At 40.1% G+C, this 22,115-nt stretch overlaps 1 protein-coding gene across 2 annotated transcripts in view; it reads left to right on the plus strand.

Moving 5' to 3' along the window:
• The first annotated feature begins 4,829 nt into the window (after window positions 1-4,829).
• Window positions 4,830-22,115, plus strand: part of VCL (vinculin) — a 111,360-nt gene continuing 94,074 nt past the window's right edge. The window contains exon 1 of one of the 2 annotated variants that reach the window (XM_037803697.1): window positions 4,830-5,123. In XM_037803697.1, the coding sequence (XP_037659625.1) occupies window positions 4,956-5,123 (168 nt within the window). In that variant the 5' untranslated portion in view covers window positions 4,830-4,955. The remainder of the gene's footprint in view (window positions 5,124-22,115) is intronic. The other variant, XM_037803696.1, reaches the window with a different exon arrangement.

Genomic DNA, 22,115 nt, shown 5'->3' on the forward strand with positions numbered 1-22,115 from the left:
ATTATTCTTTCTTGAAGGCCAGATTAAGTCCACTGCTCCATAAGTTTGTTCTTACCCCCAGGCCTATAGTGATCTCCTTCTGCTTAGAACTCAATACCTTATGGTCTGCACCACATATTTGTGACTTAGTTTCATCATGGTTCCTTAGTTTAGTACAGACTATGAATTGACTTCTCTATCTGCTTAAAGTGTTTACTGTGTGCTAAATCCTTTATATTGAACAGGATTGAAAATATTATTATCCTCATTTTAGAGATGAGAAAACTGAAGCTTTGTATGTCAGTCAGGGTTCTCCAGAGAAATAGAACCAATAGGATATATAGATATTAAAAGACGTACTATAGGAATTGGCTCACACAACTGTGGGGATTTGCAAGTCTGAATTCTGTAGGGCAAGTTGGAAACTCTGATGAAGCTGAAGTTGAATTTCCTGGGAGAAGCTGTCTGGCTGAGGTAGAGGCAGAAATTCTTCTTTCTGACTTCTGAAATCATCAGTTCTGGCTTTTAAGACCACCAACTAATTGGATAAGGAGACTCCTCATTGCTGAGGGCAATCTCCTTTATTGACTGTAGATGCAATCAACTGACTCTAGATGCAAATCCAACTGCAAAATACCTTCAGAGTAGCAATCAGGCCAGTGCTAGCTTGATCAAACAACTGGGCACCATAACCTAGCCAGGTTGACACATGAAATTAACCATCACACTTAGTAACTTGCCAAGGGTCAAATTGGAACTGTGCGGCTTGGTACACAGCTATAAATCTGGGGCTCCATTACTGTAGAAGAAGAGCAGAATGGATATTGGGGGACATCTAGCAGTCTCTTTCACAGACTAGAGACAAATATAAAATGGTCATATAAAAGGACAATCATGATAAGGGCTATGAAAGAGAGGATTAGTACAAACTGCTCATGCCAGGACTTTGTAGTGGGAAATCATAGAGAAATGACTAGAAAAGTGGACCTTGAAGGGAAGTATATTAGTCTCCTGTTGCTGGGTAACAAATCACCACAAATTTAATGGCTTACAACAACACCCATCTATCATCTCATAGTTTTGCAAGTCTCAGTATGGCTAGGTTCTCTGCTCAGTTTCACAGGCTGAAATGAAGGTGTTAACTGTACTGAGTTCTCATGTGAAGGTTCTGTGAAAAAATTTTCCAAGCTCATTTTGGTTGGGGGCAGAATTCAGTTCCTTGCAGCTGTAGCACTGAGGACCCCAGTGCTGGCTGTCAGGCACTCAGCTTCTAGAGGTCACCTGCATTCCTTAACACATGGCCTCCTCTATCTTTAAGCCAACAATGGCTTGTCAAATCCTTCTTGTGCTTTGAAACGTGGCCTTCCTCTTCTGTGACCTGCTGAGAAAACTGCTCTGCTTTAAAAGAGCTCATGTGATTAGGTCAAGCCCCCCCGGATAATCTCCCTATCTAAGGTCAACTGTACCATATAGCATAACCGGATCACAGAAGTAAAATCCATCATATCCATAGTCCTAGCGCTTATGCAGAGTATGGACACCATGGGTGGGAGATCTTGGGGGCATCTTAGAATTCTGCCTACCATAGCAGGTAAGACTTAGACAAGCAGAGAGAGCTTTCTAGGTGGGAAAGAAATGGGGGTAAAAGCTCAAAAGTGAAGCTTCACCAGGAGTTTCTGGAGATTGTGAATATGTCTATTTGTAACTGCTCCAACAATAATATCTCCCTTTTACTAAGGGTCTCCTGGGTGCTTTATATAAATGCACTCACCATGGCCTTACAACAGCTCCATAAGGGTGGTATTATCCCACTTTTACAAAGAAAGAAATTAAGGCATCAAGAGGAAAAGTAACTTACCAGAGTTATATCCTAATCAAGTTGTAAAGCTGGTATTATGGCTTGAGCTCGGGATCACTCAGTTTGTGCTCTTGGCACTGTTTAACCTGCCCATTTGTGGGTCTGGGGGGAAAAACAAAAGACAGTAAATTGTTCTGGGCCCAGTGTGGAGGGCATTGACATTAACGCGTGTTGACAGGTGCCACGGAAGACTTTTGAGTGTGCGTGTGAATGTGGGGGAGGAGGGAGACAGAAGTGGATATGGGTGTGGATGAAGCAGAGTACGTGGACTGCATGTGCAATGTGGTGTTTTAGGTAGGTTAATCTGGCCAGTCAGGTGTGGTCTGGATTACAATCTTGGAAGCAGGGATAATATGTTAATTAAAAGACTATTGCATGATCAAGCCTCTTAATCCTGCTGCCAATTTGCAGGAAATACATAGGACAGAAGAAAATGTTAGACTGCATATAAGTATTCAATCAGTGAAGTGGGGACAGAGTGGGGATTATAGAAAAAAAATCACATGCAGTCCTATCACCCAAATATAACTGTTAATGTGAAGAAGTGGACAGAGAAAAATGTCTTTGCCCACAGTGATAGGACTAGACAAAAGTTTTATTAGTTTTGATGAGAGGCTCCATAGGGAAGGGGAGTTCCTAGGGAGTCACTTAGTAGCTAAGAGTCAGTCACCATCAGACTGGGGTTACCAGCTTTGTAAATACGACTGGCTTCATGGTTGTGCCATCAGTGCAGTTGCACAGGGCCCTGCGCACAGATGGTCCCCCATTTGGTGTCTAATGCGCTGCAGGCACTGTCTTAATTCATAATGATTTTATTTTTGAGTTTATGTTTTAGATGTGAAGGTCAATGGGGACAATGGAGCATGCACCAAGGACTTGGAGCCTCAGCTGATGCATGGTCCTGCCTCCCGCTGCCTCCCTAGGCTGGTTCTTGGTTGCCTGCTCCCCTGCCTCCTGGCATCCTGGCCCTGCCTGGCCTACCTCTCCCTGCCCCTGCCCAGTGACTGCTGCTGCCCTCTGCCCCCAGCAGCCTGGGTACAGGGAGGGTTGGGGCTGGATATGTGCTCCCCATAGTGTCTTGGCATGGGGTGTGCCATGGCGTGGGGATGGCCACCCTGACCTGGCAATGCCACAGGATGTTTGGTGGTCACTCAGAGGGGTTGAGCCTCTCACCCACCTTGGGGGTTCAGTTATCAGGTATGGAGATTGAAATACCTTTGGGGTCACCCATCTGCTGTGGTTTGGGGTAGTAGGTCTCTGGAAAGGGGACTTGACTTCCCCGTTCCTAGCTGTGGGACAGTAAGTGGGTCCAGAAACTGGCAGGAAGGGGATACAGGCAGCCGGTGGGTGGCACACATGTTGAGTTGTGGGGCTGGGCCCCCAAGTGCCTGCGAGGGTCTGCACTTGCCCCGAGAGTATCCTCATGCCAAGAGAGTGTGACATAAAATAATAGATAAAAACCTTTGTGTAGAGTTGACGAAGAAACAGAGGAAGAAAGGAAAAAGCTTTACATTTAGTGTCTTTAATGGTACTTTTTCCTGCTTTTTGAACAAGGGGACTCACACATTCACTTTTTATTGGGCCCCACAAACTGAGTAGGCGGTCCTGTGTGTAACCTTAGACAAACCACAGAGCTTCAGTTTCCTCGTCTGTAAAATGGGGGACAGGTAATAACTGCATACACCTCAACTTAAGGGCTTATCACAGGCCTAGAACTTAGAAAGCACCACAGATATGTTAGCTCGAAATAGAGAGATAGAAGTCCACTGCCTACAAGGAATGGAAGCAGTAACAAAAAAGTGAAGGTATTATGAGAAGGAAAAGTGCAGGATTTGGATGCATGACCAGCAGAAACAGGATATAAAATACAAAACAAAAATAGCTTCACAAATTGTATAGAACTACACATAGTTGAGGGTCTTTTGCAAATTTTCGTTTGACTTGAGGCATTAGTGAAAGTGTTTTGTCTCAGAATGCGGAAGCTTGGGCAAAAGAGAATTTCAGGTGAGTAAGACATTTAGAAGATGTTTTTTACAATGTGTGCTGTGATGACTGGATAATTTTGTTGTATCTATCAAAATGTAAAATGTACTTAATTCTACACTTTCATTTCCCTCTAGGTATCTGTCCTAGAGAAATGCACCTGCCCACAATACAGAGGGAAGTACAATGATGCTCACGCAGAATTGTTTTTAACAGGAAAAAACAGAATCCAATCTAGATGTCCATTACTAGGTTATGTAAATTATGTTTTATTTCATGCAATGGAATACCACACAGGCATTAAAAAGAATGAGGGGGGCCTATATATAACCAACATGGAAAGATAATCAGGGTATTTTAATTAAGGGGAGAATTCAAGTTCCAGGAAAATGTTGAATCCCATTTACTTTTAAAATATATGTGTACAAGTAAATGCACAGATGAACGTCTAGAAGGCTCCAATCCACAATGGAGTGTGTGCGTATGTGTAAACGAATGGGAGGCTCATGTTTCTCTGAGCACTTCTACCGTTCTACTCTTTTTCCAGAACATTTCCAAATATTAACAAGCGGCTTCGTGTGAGGGGAAAAGTTGGGGAGGGGACAAGGAAACTTGCGGCCCCCTGGCCAGCTCAGCCTCGAGCGCCCGGGAGGTGAGAAGACCCCGCCCCGCTGTGGTGATTCTGCAGAGGGGCGGGGCTCTGCAGACCCAAGGAGGGAGGCGGCTCAGGGGGGCGGGGCCGTCCGACTCCAGCCGCACGCTCCGCTCCCTCCATGCCCTTATAAGGAGCGCCCCGCGTGAAGGCTCGGGAATCCGGTCGCAATCCCTGCGGCGCAGCCCCAATCCCGGACCCCTCCCTTGGGAATGGGGGCGGGACAGGGCGGGGTCTTGGCCGCGCGGGGGCGGGGGCGGAGCCTCTCGAAGCGGGGCCAATAGGAACGGCAGCCTGGGTCTGAGCGAGGCTGCCATTGGGCGCGACCACACGAGGGGGCGGGGCGCCTGCGAGGCTGGTTACGCTGAGGGAAGCCGGGTTTCGGGAGTCGCTGCACTGCTGGGAGTCGGTCTCCGCTCCTTCCCGGCCTCGCCGATCCCAGTTCTCTGTAGCCTGCGGTCCGCCGCCCCGCTCGCCGCCGCGATGCCGGTGTTTCATACGCGCACGATCGAGAGCATCCTGGAGCCGGTGGCGCAGCAGATCTCGCACCTGGTGATCATGCACGAGGAGGGCGAGGTGGACGGCAAAGCCATTCCTGACCTCACCGCTCCCGTGGCCGCCGTGCAGGCGGCCGTCAGCAACCTCGTCCGGGTGAGCGCACTGGGGCTGGGAGTGGAGCGGGGCGGGGGCGGGGGCGGGGGCCGTCGCCCGGTGCCGCCAGACCGCCTTGGGTTGGAGCTCCCGCTACCCCGCTCTGTGACCTTGAGCAAGCCCCTGAGCCTCTCGGGGCCTCAGTTTCCTCATCTGTAAAGTGGGGGCACTCTTAACAGTGCCTGCCTTGCGGGTTTGTTGTGCAGATTCAGTGAGAGCGCAGCGTGTGGCAGTAGTAGACGCTCAATAAATGATAGCTCTTAAGATGCCTGGTCGCCTCTTTGCCTCAGCTGAAGACCCCCACTTTGGCTCCCTTGATCTCAGATCCTTTTCAGGCCTCCCCAGTCTGGGCTCTGGGCTGGCGCACTCCCCTGCCTAATCTCCGCGTTTCCTCCCGGGGGTTCTTTTTTGAGCCACGTTGTTCTACTGCCTCTGCCCCTCGCCCTGAGACCTGCTCTCCCGCCACCCCTCCCCGCGTCTTGCCCTTTTGTCCACTTGTCTTACTGACCACTCGTTTCTGTCCCCTTCTCCTTAGCTTCTGGGCATTTTACTTCTGCTCACACCTCCGGCACCATCTCACACCGGATACTTCCTTTATGCAGTGGTGCGTGATCACGAGATCCTTCGTTTTATTCCCTCCTGTGGAGATTGCCACCTGGCTTCACTTGCTGTCAAACAGCTTCCTCCCCATGGGGCCTTTCCATTCTCCGGGGCCCTCCTTCCCGGTCCCTCCTCTCGGCGGGAAGCAAGATGGAGCTGCTGGCAGAGGCCTGTGGAATCTGGGTTTTGCAGCCCTTGCTGGAGAGCGGGAAGGGGTGCCCCCTCCCCAATCCACAACTTTTTTGGGGGTGGTGGTGGTTTTGTAGACCTCCGTTGCCCACAGTTTGTGACTAAGCACTGAGGTGATTATTGGGGGAGGCAGAGCCCACTTCTGAAGTAGGAAAAGGGGTGCTGTGAAGGATCGCCCAACACTCCCCTGGCTGATATCACACTTCTCTTTCACCCTCTGGGTGGGTGACTCAGACGGCTGCTGCCGGTGAGGAACAACTTTGGGAAAAGTTCACACAGCTCCTCCACTGAGCTGTGTAAATAATGTGTGCAGGGCAGTTGGGAGGCTGGGAGGCAACTGTGGGTCTGGGTGGGGCTTGGGTGATTTATCTGATTATGGTACTTTCCTCACCAGTCTCTTCAGCCACTGTCTTTCTCAGTCTTCAGAGGCCCCTTGACGGTCACAGGCAGTTCAGGAAACTGGTATCTAGGAAGTTGGGGAGACATCACTGACCAAATTCCTGGTCTTTATTCTGTATAGATTTAGTAAGAATCTATTTGGTAACAATATTGTGTTCATTCAGAAGGTCCAGTTCTACATTGTCCTTGTTCTTTTCCTTCCTTCCTTCCTTCCTTCCTTCCTTCCTTCCTTCCTTCCTTCCTTCCATTTCTTTCTTTCTTTCTTTCTTTCTTTCTTTCTTTCTTTCTTTCTTTCTTTCTTTCTTTCTTTCTTTCTTTCTCTTTCTTTCTTTCTCTTTCTTTCTTTCCTTCCTTCCTTCCTTCTACTAATTTTAACTCAGGACTCCAGAGTACTTTCTTATGTAGTGTTGCCTAACATGCCTACATTCCAGGCCTCCATTTTTCAACAAATAGGAAACAATGTAAAGAGACAAGGTAATAGTGTCCCTCCATGTAGCCCTGCAGGAAATGAAATCTTAAAACCACATGTTGCACTTGGAACGGAGCTGGTGTAGTGTAAGGGCTGATTTCTGGTTAGGCTATTGAGAAAAGTTATTTATGAACTTAAGTGCTATGAATTAATAAGCATGGAATGTCTGCTGTATAGGAAGCATTGTAATAAATCAGTGGTTCTCAGAGTGAGGTATACATCAGAATCACCAGTGGGGCTTTTTAGAAATAAAGATGTCCAGCTCCCATCTCAGACTTACTGAGGAGCTCTTCAGAGGTAGGGAGCAGGCCTGTGTGGTTTTTTTTTTGTTTGTTTTTTGTTTTTGTTTTTTCATTTTTATTGAGATTGTTCAGCTACCATACAATTATCCAGAGATCTGTTTGTTTTTAATATGCTCCATTGGTGATTGTGATATGTGCCTGAAGTTAGGTAGCACTGTAATAGTCACTGTGAGACAAATAAAAAAGAAATAAATAAGGCCCAGATAAAAGCTGAAGAAAAATTACATATAGTTACATATTTTCCAACACAGACAAAAGAAGGAATTTGAGTATATATGAATTAACAGAAAGTGGGGAGGGTTGTGGTGATAACAAAGGTATTTGTGAGTGAGTCACTTTGTAGATTGTCTTGATTGTAGATGAAGAGGCAAGTTGGAGAGAAATTGGAGATGAAGTTGGTTTGCGACATATGGGCTGTTTAACAGAAGGCCCTATCTAACAAGATGAAGAAAGAAAGAAGGGGAGGGAGAGAAGGAAAACTGTGTGAGAAAGATTTTATATAAGTTGCCTTCTGGGGAGGCCAGAGGACCCACCAGTTATGGCCCTTACATATATGCTGCTGAGTATTGAAATACCTCAAGTTCCTAACTAGATTGTGTCTGGAGAACAGGGTTCATTTGATATTTCTTTATTTATCTTCCTACCCTCAACATTGGCACAGAGGATGGTTAATAAATATTGTTGAAGGAAAGAAGGAACTATGGGAAAGGAGATAAATTTGTAGTCTTGTAAGGTTAGCTGATCATGAAGAGAGTGAGGGCCTGAAGTTTGGGTGTAGTGGGGAAAACAGAAGAGGAATTAATCAGAAATATAGTGGAGGAAGAATTAGCAGGACCTGAGAATAGACAGAACTCTGACATTTTTCTAGGAAAAAAGCATTTGGTGTTGCCATAAAGTAATGAGACTGATTTTTGAACAAATATTTTGGAATTTATAAAATCTAGGAATTTATATAAACTTCTTTTGTAGTTACATTGGGAGATAGTATTTTTATTCTAGTGCTTCTCTTTGGAAATTTCCTTCAGATTATTTATATACACATGCCAAATTAGTTTTATTTTGGTCAAGAAAATGTACACTTTGACTGAAGAGGGTATTCCTTAGCCCCACTACTTTATTTACCATTCTTGAGACTAAATGACTTTTGGATATTTCCACAATTTACCAGATGAAGGTGAAATTCTCAATTGCTGAGCATAGTCATTCATTTATTGAACAGGTATTTACTGAGACCTTTTCTACTGCCAAAGTGATAAGTATGATACTGGATAGAAAGTCCTAAGTGGCACTAAGGAGGTAAGGTGCTATGGAAGTTCAGAAGAAAATGAGATTGCTTTTGATGGGAATGCCGGGGAAGGCTTCATGGAGGAAGTGACATTTGAGCTGGGCTTTAAAGGCAGGTGGGATTTGAACATTTAAAGATGTGGTAAGAAAGGCATTGTAGGTAGAAGGAACCAACCAAGCAAAGGCACAGAATTGTTGAGACTATAAGGACCAAGTTTTCAGTTAGGGCAGCATTAAGGCAACTGTGTTCTTGGGGACAGTACTCATTTAGATTTGTAATTTCATGCACAATAGTTAAACAAAAGTAGTCTTGTCATTTTATATACATATCATATCATAACCCAGAGAGTCGTCACTTTTACTCTACACTTAAGAAGGGGTAGGATGGGAATATTTACTTGTCCTTTTTTTACTACTCAGGAGACTGATAAGACCATTTAAAAAAAAAAAACAACTTTATTGAGATATAATTCACATACAGTACAATTCACCCATTTAAAGCGTACAATTCATTTGTGTTTTTTAGTATATTTGCGAGGTTGTGTAACTATCACCACAATACAGTTTTAGAATTTTTTTTGTATGTGAAACCTCATATACATCAACAGTCATGCCTCATTCTCCCCTAACCGCTACCTCCCTAGTCCTAGGCAGCCACCAGTCTATTTTCTATCTCTATAGATTTGCCTGTTCTGGACATTTCATATATATGGAATCATGTAATATGTGGCCTTTTGTTTCTGGCTTCTTTCATTTACCATGTTTTCATACATGCTACGTATATGATGTAGTATGTATCAGAATTTAATTCCTTTTTACTGCTGAATAATATTCCATTGTATAGAATAGGATCATTTTAAATACAGAAAGTATTTGCAATCATAAAACAAGAAGGGGGAATAGGAGAGGTGAAGGTGGGAAAGGAAAAATACAGGGCATAAGAAGCTCCAAGGATGGGATTTAGTAAGCATTGTGAAAAGGTCAGAAGGCTTAGACTGCCTCACCTTGTATGGTATATAAATTTTTTTTTTTTCCATTGAAGTGGCCTTAGAAATATGTCATTCTTTGGTGTGACCATTATAGTCATGTCAGTTTTATCACTGTGACTTCAGACACGTTTCCTTCTCCTTTGCATCTGAGGTCATGTATTGTAACTACCCCTTGGGCTCATGAAATATTTATTTTGGGGGTTTTTGTGGCTTTGACTTTTATGAGCCTCACCCATATATCATACTCTCTTGGGACCAGCTCTGGGACAAATAGAAGCATAGTCTTCACTTTAAACTGATAGATGGGAAAGGCAGCTCTATTCTTAAGAGGAGATCAGCAATTTACTTTGTCATTTGTAAATTATCAACTTTAATATCTGAAATTACTTTTGCTTTAGTTTTGTTTTGGTTGGTGTTAGACGTATTTCAGTTAGAATAAATAACAATAATGTTTGGGCGATAGGCCTGTGGGTAATTTTTCTTAATACTTTTCTGTGTTTTCCGATTTTTTAAATGAACATATAATTCCTATATTAAGGAAGAATCTAATAAAGTAAATAATAACATTCATATAATCCTTAACAGTTTATATAATATTTTCATATACATTAACTACTAGCAATCCTGTAAGGTAGATATTGATGTGGTCCCCATTTTATAGACAAGGTGACTAGAACTCAGAGAAATTAAGTAACCTGCCCAGAATGGCACAGCTAGTAAGTGGCAGAGCCTGGACTCAACTCTGGTCCTTTGCTTTTTTTCACTCCACCATTCCACCCTCACTTAGAGCAAAGTTGTTAACTATCAGTGGAGGTTTTCCACTTAGAATCAGAAGCAACAAAAAATATCATTTGTCATAAAGATTCCACTTGTCCTGGGTCTGGGTAGGTTACCTGTTAGAGCCTGGCTGTGACGTAGCTTTACATGGAGAGCCCATATGAGAAGAATGATGTGACTGAAGGGTTCTGTTTCATAGCCACTTTCAATTTCACAACATTTTTTTCTTTTTAAAAAATAAGAGTAGATATAGATCAGCACAGAAGTAAGTATACTTGCAAAACAGATAAAGACTTTTTTTTTTTATAGTACAAGTGCTTGTTGAACTTGAAGCCTTAAATTAGAATTAAATAGTACTTCAGGTGGCTTTGGTGAACCATGAAGTTTCATTTGTAAAATGTTGTCCCCAGATCAAGAGATGTAAGAAGGAGAACGTTGTTCCAGTGATAGTTAACATTTACTCAAGTGACTGTTTAAGAGAACAGAAGGTTTTTGGAGATTGTCTGTTTCCACAGTTACACTTATAATTTTATTGGCACCCCAATTTAAGTGTTTGTTCATTTATGTCTACACAGTGGAAAGTTGGTTTTTTCCAAAGCTGTTTTATAAATGGCACTGTTACAACTCTAAATGGACAAGATCAGGATGGGAATCATCAACAACGGTAGACTAGGTTGGCCCTTCCTGTTATACCCCAGGGGTAAGGTTAGCACCAAGGCAGCTGCTTTTATGGGGGCAGAACTCATTTTGAATTTAACATTTCTTATATATTTGTTTAAAAACAAAGCCATTTTATATGCTTATTTATTACTGGTCATTTATTTACTTATAAAATATTTATAGCATATGAGACGATTGTCAAAAACTTTCTGCCACCTTCCTGGGAATATCCTTAGTGTCACAGCCTCCAGTCCAGCATGGCATGTATATGCTGCCTTGTGACACTCCTTCCTCCTGGTTCATTGTTTGTCTTCTCCTCTAGACTGTAAGTTACTTGGTGACAGGTATCATGTGTGTTGTGTTCTCCCCTTTACTTCCAGTGTCAGGCTGGTCATAGTGGTGCACTATAATTTTTTTTTTTTTTTTTTACTGAACATATGCAAAACATTCATTGTTTCATAATCAAAATATTACAGTAATTATTATTCAACCAATATTTCCCATCTCCAGCTTTCAGACATCCCAAGTAGCCGATTTTGAACAGTCTCACTGAATTTGCAATGGGTTTTGACTGAAACAAGTAGAATATACTGGATACTGAGAGGATGGAATGAAATGGCTGACTGCCACTGTTTAAGATAACAAAAGTGTTCAGGCTATTTTGGGTTGTGGGTCTCTGTTTCAGAGTCATTTCAACTATGCAGACCACTTACAAAATTCATAACATGAGGATATGTGCCTCCTATCTGAAAGTGGCTTTAGGACTTTACATTCTCTTCTTGGGAGTGCCTTTTTAAAATTTAGTGATTTGGACCAGGTGTTGATGTATTATTTGGAATGCTGGTTGTTCCACTGTAGCTTCATATTATGAGTCATGAATTCCTCATTAAAAGATTTTTATTTCCTTGAACCATATGGTGGGAGACAAAGATACCATAAAGTTGATCTGTTTTTGCCTTTCTGGCTGATCTGGGTCCAATCTTTTCATTGGACCTTCTGTCATGGTTAAGACAGTGGGGTATATTTTTACATAATAAACCTGCATTAGATCAGTATCAAAGAAGTATGAGTCCTTAATGAACAAATATCAGTTTTTAGCTGGTATCAAGGCAAGGTTTCTCTCTAGAATAACGCTCTGTGCTAAGAACTCTTGATGAGGCAAGGTCATTTAATCAGTTCATATTGCCTTTAGGAGAGTCTGCCCTTAAACCTTCCATCTAGACAAGACTAGAGGAAGAAAACCAACTTCTGCCTTGTTATTTTTAAGCTTCAATGGCCTTTAGGGTTATGTAGTATAAATCCTTCAGCATGAGCTTTAAGGAGCTTTAAGACTGAAACATCAGGAGAAGAAAGTTGATAAATTTGGAGGCAGGACTTCGCACTGGAGACTCATATATCTTTCTATTCCTTTATCCTAGACCTGTGGAATTCTTGCAATATGTTTGGGTATATTAGGCTACCTCGACAGATAAGTTAAGATAACCCAAATTTGGAATTAGTTGAGTACTTGTAGCTTTGTTTTTTCTATCATTTTACTACTTGTTCTGTTTCTATTGGAAGTGGTTGTGGAGAGGAAGGCTGTCTTAGCCTTTGTCTTCTTAACAATTTATAAAATGGTTTGTGAGGGAAGTAAGGTGAGATTAATATATAAGTAGGGAAATTTTGTTCATTTGTGTTTTTATCATCATAATTAAAGTATTTTATCCTTTATACAGCACTAAAAATCATAATATTGAACAGTATACCATTAGTAATCAGTTTTTGGCATACTGAACCTTCATGTTGCTTAAAAAAAATGTTTCTGTTTGCTAACGCTGCCGGAATGCAAAAGACCAGAAAACAGGTTGGCTTTTTCAATGGGGTTTTATTATATTATAAATTTATAGTTTAAGGCCATGAAAATGTCCAAATGTCCAAATTAAGGTATCAGGAGGAAGATACCTTCTCTGCGGAAAGGCTGCTGGCATCTGGGATTCCTCTGTCACATGGGAAGGAATATGGTGATGTCTGCTGGTCCTTCTCTCCTGGATGCTGGTTTCAATGACTGTCTCTAAATGTCTCTAGGCGTTCCTCTCTCTGTCTCTCTGTCTCTGTCTCTGTCTGTCTGTCTTGGTGCTTTTACTGTCTTTTATCCTCTTCACAAAGAACTTCTGTAAAGGATTAAGATCCACCTTGTATGGGCTGGATCACATCTCAATTGAATAGCCTAACCAAAAGGTCCCACCCACAAGAGGTCTGCCCCTACAGGAATGGATTAAAAGAACATGGTCTTTTCTGGGATCCGTAACAGATTCAAACCAGCACAAAAACCAACACATTTTTTTCTTGTTACAAAAGTATTACATGTTTTTTGTTGAAAACTTAGAAAATCTATCTTTAGTCACATTTTTATCTGTGGTTCTCAGCCGTTTTCAGTCTATTTGAGCTTGATTTGTGTTTTGCTCTGTCTCAGTCACCTTTTTCCTTTATGTAAAACAGTTTATATTTACCCCAATACAAACTGAACTATATAGAAGCACCAGCTCTCATCCTTTTCGCCATATTTAAAAGAAAAGGCTTTTTAATTCACTTTCTTACTCAAGAATTTGCAAAGAAGAGTGAGGAAACCCAGTCTGTTACAACATCCCAAGACTTTCTCTGCCATGTGCTGTTTGGGAGCTTACTCTGTTTAGCTAACTGCTGTTTCAGTAAGTGTAGAATGGAATAAATTGAAAATAATGGGCTAGATCCTAAAAAAAAACTTCTAATCTGCACATATTAAAGTCATGGGGTCAAATAGCCATTGAATAAGACTAAGTATGTGCATTATGTGTAGACAAAAGGGATAAAGTATAATAGAGTAGTTGAGAAAGGGGGACTATATAATTAGATACATGAAATTGGGGATTCATTGCTTGCTTTCTAGTACTTTGGTAAAAACTTTGTAGATGTTCTTATATGCTGGGCCATTGGTCCTTGGGTGACTGATTATGTTGTGGGTTTTTCCTTCCCCTGCCCTCCCCACTCCTGTAGGGTGTCTCCTTTTAGGCTGTTGGTTTTCTGAGGGCAAGGCCTGGATCATATTCTTCTTGATATTCCTGCTGTTGGCTTATCGTGATCCTTTGCTTGTGGTAGTGCTTTGATAAGTGGATTTTGCTTTGATACTTGATATACCAGCTAGTCATTCCAGTTTATTTCATGATGATGAGGATAGCACACTATCTCTTGCCTCCCTACTGCCCTCAAATGTTGCTATATATCAAATGCCTATGTAATCACAAAGAGAAACAAAAATGCATAAATGAAATTGTGTTGTATTTTTCGTTTCCAAAATTCCATGCATTAGCATGTTGGATTGGTAAAGGTGGTGTGTGTACCCGTGTGCCTGTGTGTGTATATTGAGGGAGAAAGGTGGTGAATCTTAGAACTAAAACTGTTTTACCAATATTGTTGAGTTGCAGAAAATAGAGTCTTTGGCTTAGAGAGTATTTCCCACTGATAAAATTTCCAGTTGAAAGACTTTTAAGGAGAAAGTGGCTGAATTTCACTGTTCTTACCACAACTGGCCAAAATCCAAGCAAAGTCATTCCTTCTTTTGAAAAAAGCTTAAGTTATTCCCGCGAGTAAGCTTCCTGTGAAGAAAGAGTAATGGCACATTTGATCTTAGGGTTGAAAGTTGAGGGACTTCTATTATCTTGCCTCCCTATATTTCCAGCCTTTACTGTGTCCCCACCCCACTTCTGGAGGACTGGCTTATCTTTTATCTGCAAAGTGGATGTGTTCTTATTCATGCAATTTAAGTAAATAAGGATATATGAATGGGCTGGTAAATCATATAGAAAAAAATCTAGACTAGCAGCTCTTACATTTTTTTATCCTACAACTATTCTCCCTAAAAAGCACAATTATGTATCACATTCTGTCAAGGTACATTGCTCAGTGTCGTGAGGGATACTAGGATATAGAAGATATGATTTCTGGCCTCATACTGCTTAAAATACAGATACAATTTATATCTTATAAAAGATTCTCCTTATATCCTCTCCACCAATGAAATTTTTGCAGAATGGAAATTACTCCACTTAAAGGGTTATGCGCTGGTCCTATAAATACAGTGGTTTGTATTCCTTGGAATAATGGAGAAAATGTGAAGTGGTAGTGATGTGGGAAAAAGTGATAAACACACAGTAGGACCAGCTGCAGATAGAGAGGGGTGATCTGGTGGTGGACTCCATAGTTAGGAAAGGACTTCTGAGTACTGGCCTATCTGCTCCCTGCTTGTTGTACCCCAGGCGCTCTAGGTTTTCATTTCTTCCAGAGCACAGAGCTTCTTGGGCTCTGGGCCTTCACGTATGCCAATCTGTTGGCCTGAGCTGCCCTTCTGCACTTCTGTACCTGGCTGGTTTCCATTAATCCTCAGGTTCCACATTAAATGTCAATTTTTTAAGGAAACCTTCACTAACTATACTTCCCACCTGAGGTTAGGTCCCACCATCAATTTCTCTTGTAGTCCCCTATATATTTTTCTTTATTGTGCTTGTCACACTTGTAGGTAATTATTTATGTGTTTATTACTTGTTTAACATCTTTCTCCCCACTAGAGCCCCAGGGGCATATATTGACACTGCCTTGTTTGCCCCTGGATTTTTAGCATCCCTCATAGCTCTTGGCACCTCGTAAGGTCTTGTGAAATATCTGTTGAATGAATAAATGGGAAGAGTATTTGCTGCTAACCTATCAAAAACTGTTTAAGCTTCTTTAGAAATATATATATCATGCTGTGTGTGAATCTTGAAAATGAATTGTCAGTTAGGAAAGTAGCTGTAAATCATTGCTTACATGTAGTAGGACCATCCGGTTCATGTTTCCAGAATGAATAAATTTCAGACACATTCCTGGGGATGGGGTTGGAGGGTAAACCTGCCCAACACAGGATTGTGCAGAATACATGCATGTAAATAAAAATATAACACGGATTTGAAGTTCTCTGTTGGTTTGAAAAGAATAGAAATGCAACTGAAAAGAGTAGCCAGCTTTGGCAAAGTTCATCTAGTATGAGTTAATAAATAGCAAAGTCAGACTTTAGATATAGATACCAGCTAAATTAGCATACAAACCTGAAACCGATCCTGGGAAGCAATAGGGTATAATGGTTAAAAGCAAAGGCTCTGGAGTTAGACTCCTTGGGGGTTCAAATCCCACCATTGACACCTGCAAGGTATATAACATTGTTAAAGTTACGTAATCTCTATTTATCATGGTCCATCTCTGTAAAACAAAGCTAATAGTAGCATATGAATCATAATGTTGTTGTGAGGATTAAATGAGTTCATAAAAATGGTTAGAACTATGCCCAGCATGGAGTTAAGAGCTCAGTGAGTGTTAGATGTTATCATTATTATATTTTCCCATGAATTTTTAGTCCTATTTTAAATGTTAGTCTAATGAAAAGGCAGTGTTGAGTTGTTTAAAAAAAATGTCTAGGCATAGTTTCTAACTTTTACTCAACAAGGCAAAATGCCAATGAAAGCTTTCAGTAGACTTCCATATGTTGTGGAATATACAGTTTTACCAACTGTGGGGAAAATATCACTCATAGTTTTAAGTGTCTAAATCTCTGATTGCCGGTTTCCCATGATTAAAACCAAAACCTAAATGTTTAATTGATATCTCCCTTTGTTTGGAGCAATAGTATTGCTAAAAAAAAGTATTTTTTTTTTTTCCCTTCTAATTTGGAAGCAAGAATTAGGATTTAGGATTTGGGATTTTTAGCCCAAGTATGCATTGTCCTATTTTCTGAAAAGACTGCCGGAGTAGCCATGCCACTCACTAAAATAGTAAGATGGAATCAGCCTTCCCTGTAGAGTTGAGAAGTATGATAAATTTGTGAAATAGAATTCATCTGGTTCTGGAATAGCTAAGTTAATTTAACAAATATTTAATGGGCACATACTATGCTGGATACTGTACTAGCTTAATATCTCTTGCCTGAAAGGAGAATCTCTTCAGATATTCTATCAACAGAGTAGAAATAAGGGTAAGGGGACCATATCTACTATTTTGGAAGTTAACATCCACTATTTCTAGTCTTGCAGTGGTTCTCTAGAGAATTTTTAACATGCATATTTAACTTCAAAGTCTTAAGTTAATTAGCATCTTTACCATTCTCCTGATTAATAATCTTGTCTAAGATTTTATTTCTGTCTTGATTTGTTTTCTCCCCACAAATTATACACTGTTGGTTTTTTTTGTTTGTTTTTACATTTACCTGCATGTTTATCATTTACTTTGAGATGCAAGGGAAATAAGAACAGACCTTTCTTTTGGATACTTTTCCCTTTTTCCTGAAGTTCATCCTTTAGTAGTATCTTCAGAGATCTTTTGGCAGTACACACAATTTTTATTTACCTTAAAATATCTTCGTTTTTCCCTCTTTTTTGAAGGATAATTTCATTGGATATACAAATCTAGGCTTATAGTTTTTTTTTCCTCCACCACTTTGAAGATCCTATTTCATTGTCTTCTATCTCCAAATTAGCCATCATCCTAATTGTTATTTTGGATTGGTAATGTTTTTCCTTGCTGGGGCTTTTAAGATCTTATGTATCTCTCTTGAGAATTTTGGGCTCCCTAATTTTGAGGATTGATTTCTTGTATCAATCCTGGTCAATTCTAGCCTTTATCGCTTTGAATTCTTTCCCCTTTCCACATTCTATTCCCTCCCTCTGAAACTGTGAGATATATTTGACTTTCTCATTCTATCCTCCATTTTTTCCATTTGGTAATTTCTTCAGCTCTTCCAGTTTGCTGATTCTCATGCAGCTGTGTCTGATATGTTGTTTAATCCATCCACTGAATTTTTAATTTAAATGACAGCATTTTTCATTTCTAGAATTCTGTTTGGTTCTTTTTCTAGATCTGCTTGTCGGTATTGATAGTGTCTTGTTCTTTCATCATACTTTTAATGCCTTAAGAGGCCTGAACTCTGTCTGAGGAGTATAAGCTTCTGATGAACCCTGGAGAGGACTGTGAACCCAGCCTCTGATGCCAGGGAGCAAACATGTAAACCAAGCAGGACAAAGGACCTTTTTGCACAGAATGGCGGGAAGACAGGAAGGGGAGTCAATTCTACTTTAGGGAGGCAGTGTTTGAAGCAAAGGAAGAGTTTGCCAGTCAAAGAAAAGGGGAGAAGAGCCTTTTTTGCGGAGCTAATAATAAAGATACAGAGGTGTGTCTGTGCAATTAGGGAGTGGGAAAGCTTTAGTAACGAGCCTTCCTTTAAGGTAGATTGTGCCAGATTAAGAAGGGATTTATATGCTGTTTCAATTTGTAAAATCTGGCGGAATGCAACATACCAGAAATGGGTTGGGCTTTTACAATGGGGATTTATTAGGTTACAAATTTACAGTTCTAAGGCCATGAAAATGTCTAAATTAAGGCATCAACAGGATGATACCTTTTCTGAAGACTGGTTACAAGCTCCTTTGTCACATGGGAAGGCACAAGGCCTATTGTCCTGCTCCTTGATCCCCCCCCCCTTAATATACATTGGAGACTATTTCTTATTAGTGCCTAAAGAGCTTTCCCTTCTTTTGTACATTTACGTAAAAGTCCATTGGTGGTTATAACATAATTTATTTAACTAGACCCTTATGGAAGGACCTTAAATTATTTGTAGTCTTTTGCTATTTCAGGCAATACTGCAATGATTTATAATTTATGTATGTGCAAGTACATTTATAGGATAATTCCTAGAAGTAGAACAAACTAAGCATTGGATTTTAGGCAGTAGAAGGATTTAAGCTGGGGTATAATGTAGACAGTTTAGGGGTTTAGTAGCAGTGAGAAAGAGAGACTAGAGGTTGAGACACTAGGATTGGAAAGCCATCTATCCAAGCCAGAAATAGAGAAACTGCCCTAAAACAGTGGGAGGAATGCAGATAAGGAGCAAATTCTACAGAGAGCCTCTTTGTTACTTAATTTATAGTTTGGATTTATAGTATTCTAAATTTCAAAAATGAGTCAATAAAGCAAATAAGATTTAAAAATCATTAATTATTCCATTTATCCTCAGGACAACTCTATGTGGTTATTATTCCCATTCTATAGGTGAAGAAGCTAAGGCTCACAGAACTTAGTTGCCCAGCATCCAGTGCTAGTAATCGGCAGAGCCAGAGCTTCAGTATTTTCATTAAGCAAACAAACCAATTTTGAAAACCTAGAATCCTATCAAATCTAAAAGATGGCACCAAACTTGAAAGGTGAAATCACTGCCCTCCCCCCTACGTGGGATCAGACACCCAGGGGAGTGAATCTCCCTGGCAACGTGGAATATGACTCCCGGGGAGGAATGTAGACCCGGCATCGTGGGACGGAGAACATCTTCTTGACCAAAAGGGGGATGTGAAAGGAAATGAAATAAGCTTCAGTGGCAGAGAGAATCCAAAAGGAGCCGAGAGGTCACTCTGGTGGGCACTCTTACACACACTTTAGACAACCCTTTTTAGGTTCTAAAGAATTGGGGTAGCTGGTGGTGGATACCTGTAACTATCAAACTACAACCCAGAACCCATGAATCTCGAAGACAGTTGTATAAAAATGTAGCTTATGAGGGGTGACAATGGGATTGGGAAAGCCATAAGGACCACACTCCACTTTGTCTAGTTTATGGATGGATGAGTAGAAAAATAGGGGAAGGAAACAAACAGACAAAGGTACCCAGTGTTCTTTTTTACTTCAATTGCTCTTTTTCACTCTAATTATTATTCTTGTTATTTTTGTGTGTGTGCTAATGAAGGTGTCAGGGATTAATTTGGGTGATGAATGTACAACTATGTAATGGTACTGTGAACAATCGAAAGTACAATTTGTTTTGTATGACTGCGTGGTATATGAATATATCTCAATAAAATGAAGATTAAAAAAAAAAAAAAAAAAAAGACATAATGCTGAGCAAAATAAGCCAGGCACAAAAAGAGAGATATTGTATGCTACCACTAATGTGAATTCTGTGAAAAATGTACAATGTTTTATACTGTAGAATGTAGGGGACCTAGAGATACCAATTAGTGGAGGGGGAATGATAATCTAATAAGAACAGATAAACTATGGAGGGTAATCTCAATGTTATGGGAATGCTCAGGAATGATTATGGTTTGTAAACTTTCTTGGATATAGTAAGATCATGTTGGAAGCAATAGAGTTATTTTAGGTTTTTTTTTTTCTCTTATTCCTTTGTTTTCTTAGGGGTTGTTAATTTTCTTGGGGTATAGTAGGAACATGTTGGAAGCAATGTAGTTATTTTAGATTATTTGTTTTTCTTACTCCTCTGTTTGGACAGGGTTTATTAATTTTCTTGGGGTATGGTAGGAACATATTGGAAGCAAAGTAGTTATTTTAGGTTATTTGTTTTCCTTAATCCATTGCTTTGCTTGAAATGTGGGGTTTTTTTGGTTGTTGTTTGCCTGTTTGTTTTTAATTTTTTGATAAACAAAGTTAAAAAATTGAAAAAAATCAGTAGAAAAATGGGAGTAAAAACTAAATGACAAATAGGGTGGGATGGGGGGATGGTTTGGGTATTCTCTTTTCACTTTTATTTTTTATTCTTATTCTGATTCTTTCTGATGTAAGGAAAATGTTCAGAAATAGATTGTGGTGATGAACGCATAACTATATGAACATACTGTGAACAGTTGATTGTATACCATGGATGTCTGTATGGTTTGTGAATATATTTCAATAAAACTGAATTTAAAAAAAAAAAATAAAAAAATAAAAGATGGCACCAACAATTTTATTGAAATTGTGTATTAAATAAGACATGGCCATACCTTTTTGCCCTCAAGTAGAAGAAAGAAAGACTCTGAACATAGTGACTAGTAGCATGGATCCACCTATGGAGATCCTGGAAGAAAATATAATGAAAAGGTCAAGTTGAAGTAGGAGTTTGAAAGAAGGTCTGTAAGGGAAGGAATATACTTGCCCTTGAACTCAAGTATGCCATTTTTCCCCACCACCACAATTTTATTGAGATATAGTCACAATCCAAAGTGTACAGTCAGTTGTTCATAGCATCATCATATAGTTGTGCATTCATCATCACTATCAATTTTTGAACATTTTTATTACTCAAAAAAAACTAATAAAAATAAAAATAGAAATTAAAAATAAAAATAAAGGTATAAAAGAATACCCAACACATCCCATTCTCGCATCCCTCTCTATTATTCACTTACTTTTTGTCCCCATTTTTCTGCTCATCTGTCCATACACTGGATAAAGGGAGTGTGAGCCACAAGGTTTTCACAATCACATGGTCACACCATGTAAGCTACATAGTTATACACTTGTCTTCAAGAATCAAGGCTACTGGATTGCAATTCAACAGTTTTCCTTCTAGCTATTCGAATATACTAAAAACTAAAAAGGGATATCTATATAATACAGAAGAATAACCTCCAGAATGACCTCTCCACTCCATTTGAAAACTCGCAGCCACTGAAACTTTATTTTGTTTCATTTTGCTTCCCCTTTTTGGTCAAGAAGATTTTCTCAATCCATGATACCGGGTCCAGACTCATTCCCGGGGAGTCATGTCTCACTTTGCCAGGAGATTTATACCCCTGGAATTCATGTCCCATGTAAGGGGAGGGCAGCAAGTTCACCTGGCAAGTTATTCCATTGGTTTTAATCGCTATTACATATTCCAAGCTGGCTTGGAAAGATCCCTGTGCTGTAGGATGTTAATGAAAAAAACAGTAAGGTGATATGTTTAGAAGGATCCCATTTTTATTTTGTTATAAGTAGAAGAGTATGTACTAAAATATGGTTATATTTGGTTAATGTGATTTCAAGGTGGTTTTTTTTTTTTTTGGTTTACCATAATTCATATTTTCCCTCTAACAAGGAACATGAATTACTTTTCAAATTGAGGAGAAATCCCCATAATATAAATATATTTTATATATATATTTAAAAGTGACTAATTGAGAGGCATTTAGTACATTCACAGTGCACGCACTACTTTTGAAATAAAAAAGGCAAGTCTGATATTTTTGCATATCTTTTGTTGTTGTTTGCATGGTTCTTACTGCCTGAAATTGCCCTTTCTCTCTTGTTGAAACAGGCCCAGCTCAGATGCTACTCTCCATGAAGTCCTTGACAGGCTGCTCAGTTGAAATTAATCTCTCCCTTTGCTGTGTTCTCATAAGGCTTGATTATGATTCTTATAACCATCACAAATTCAGGCTACTTGTGTTCATGTTGGTCTTCATCGCTCCTTCCTCTGCCCCCAGCTTGGCTTCCAGATTTGAGTTCTAGAAGGCATCTTATACTCTCATAGAGT

This window comes from Choloepus didactylus, chromosome 15, assembly GCF_015220235.1.
Source record: "Choloepus didactylus isolate mChoDid1 chromosome 15, mChoDid1.pri, whole genome shotgun sequence".
NCBI lineage: Eukaryota > Metazoa > Chordata > Mammalia > Pilosa > Megalonychidae > Choloepus > Choloepus didactylus.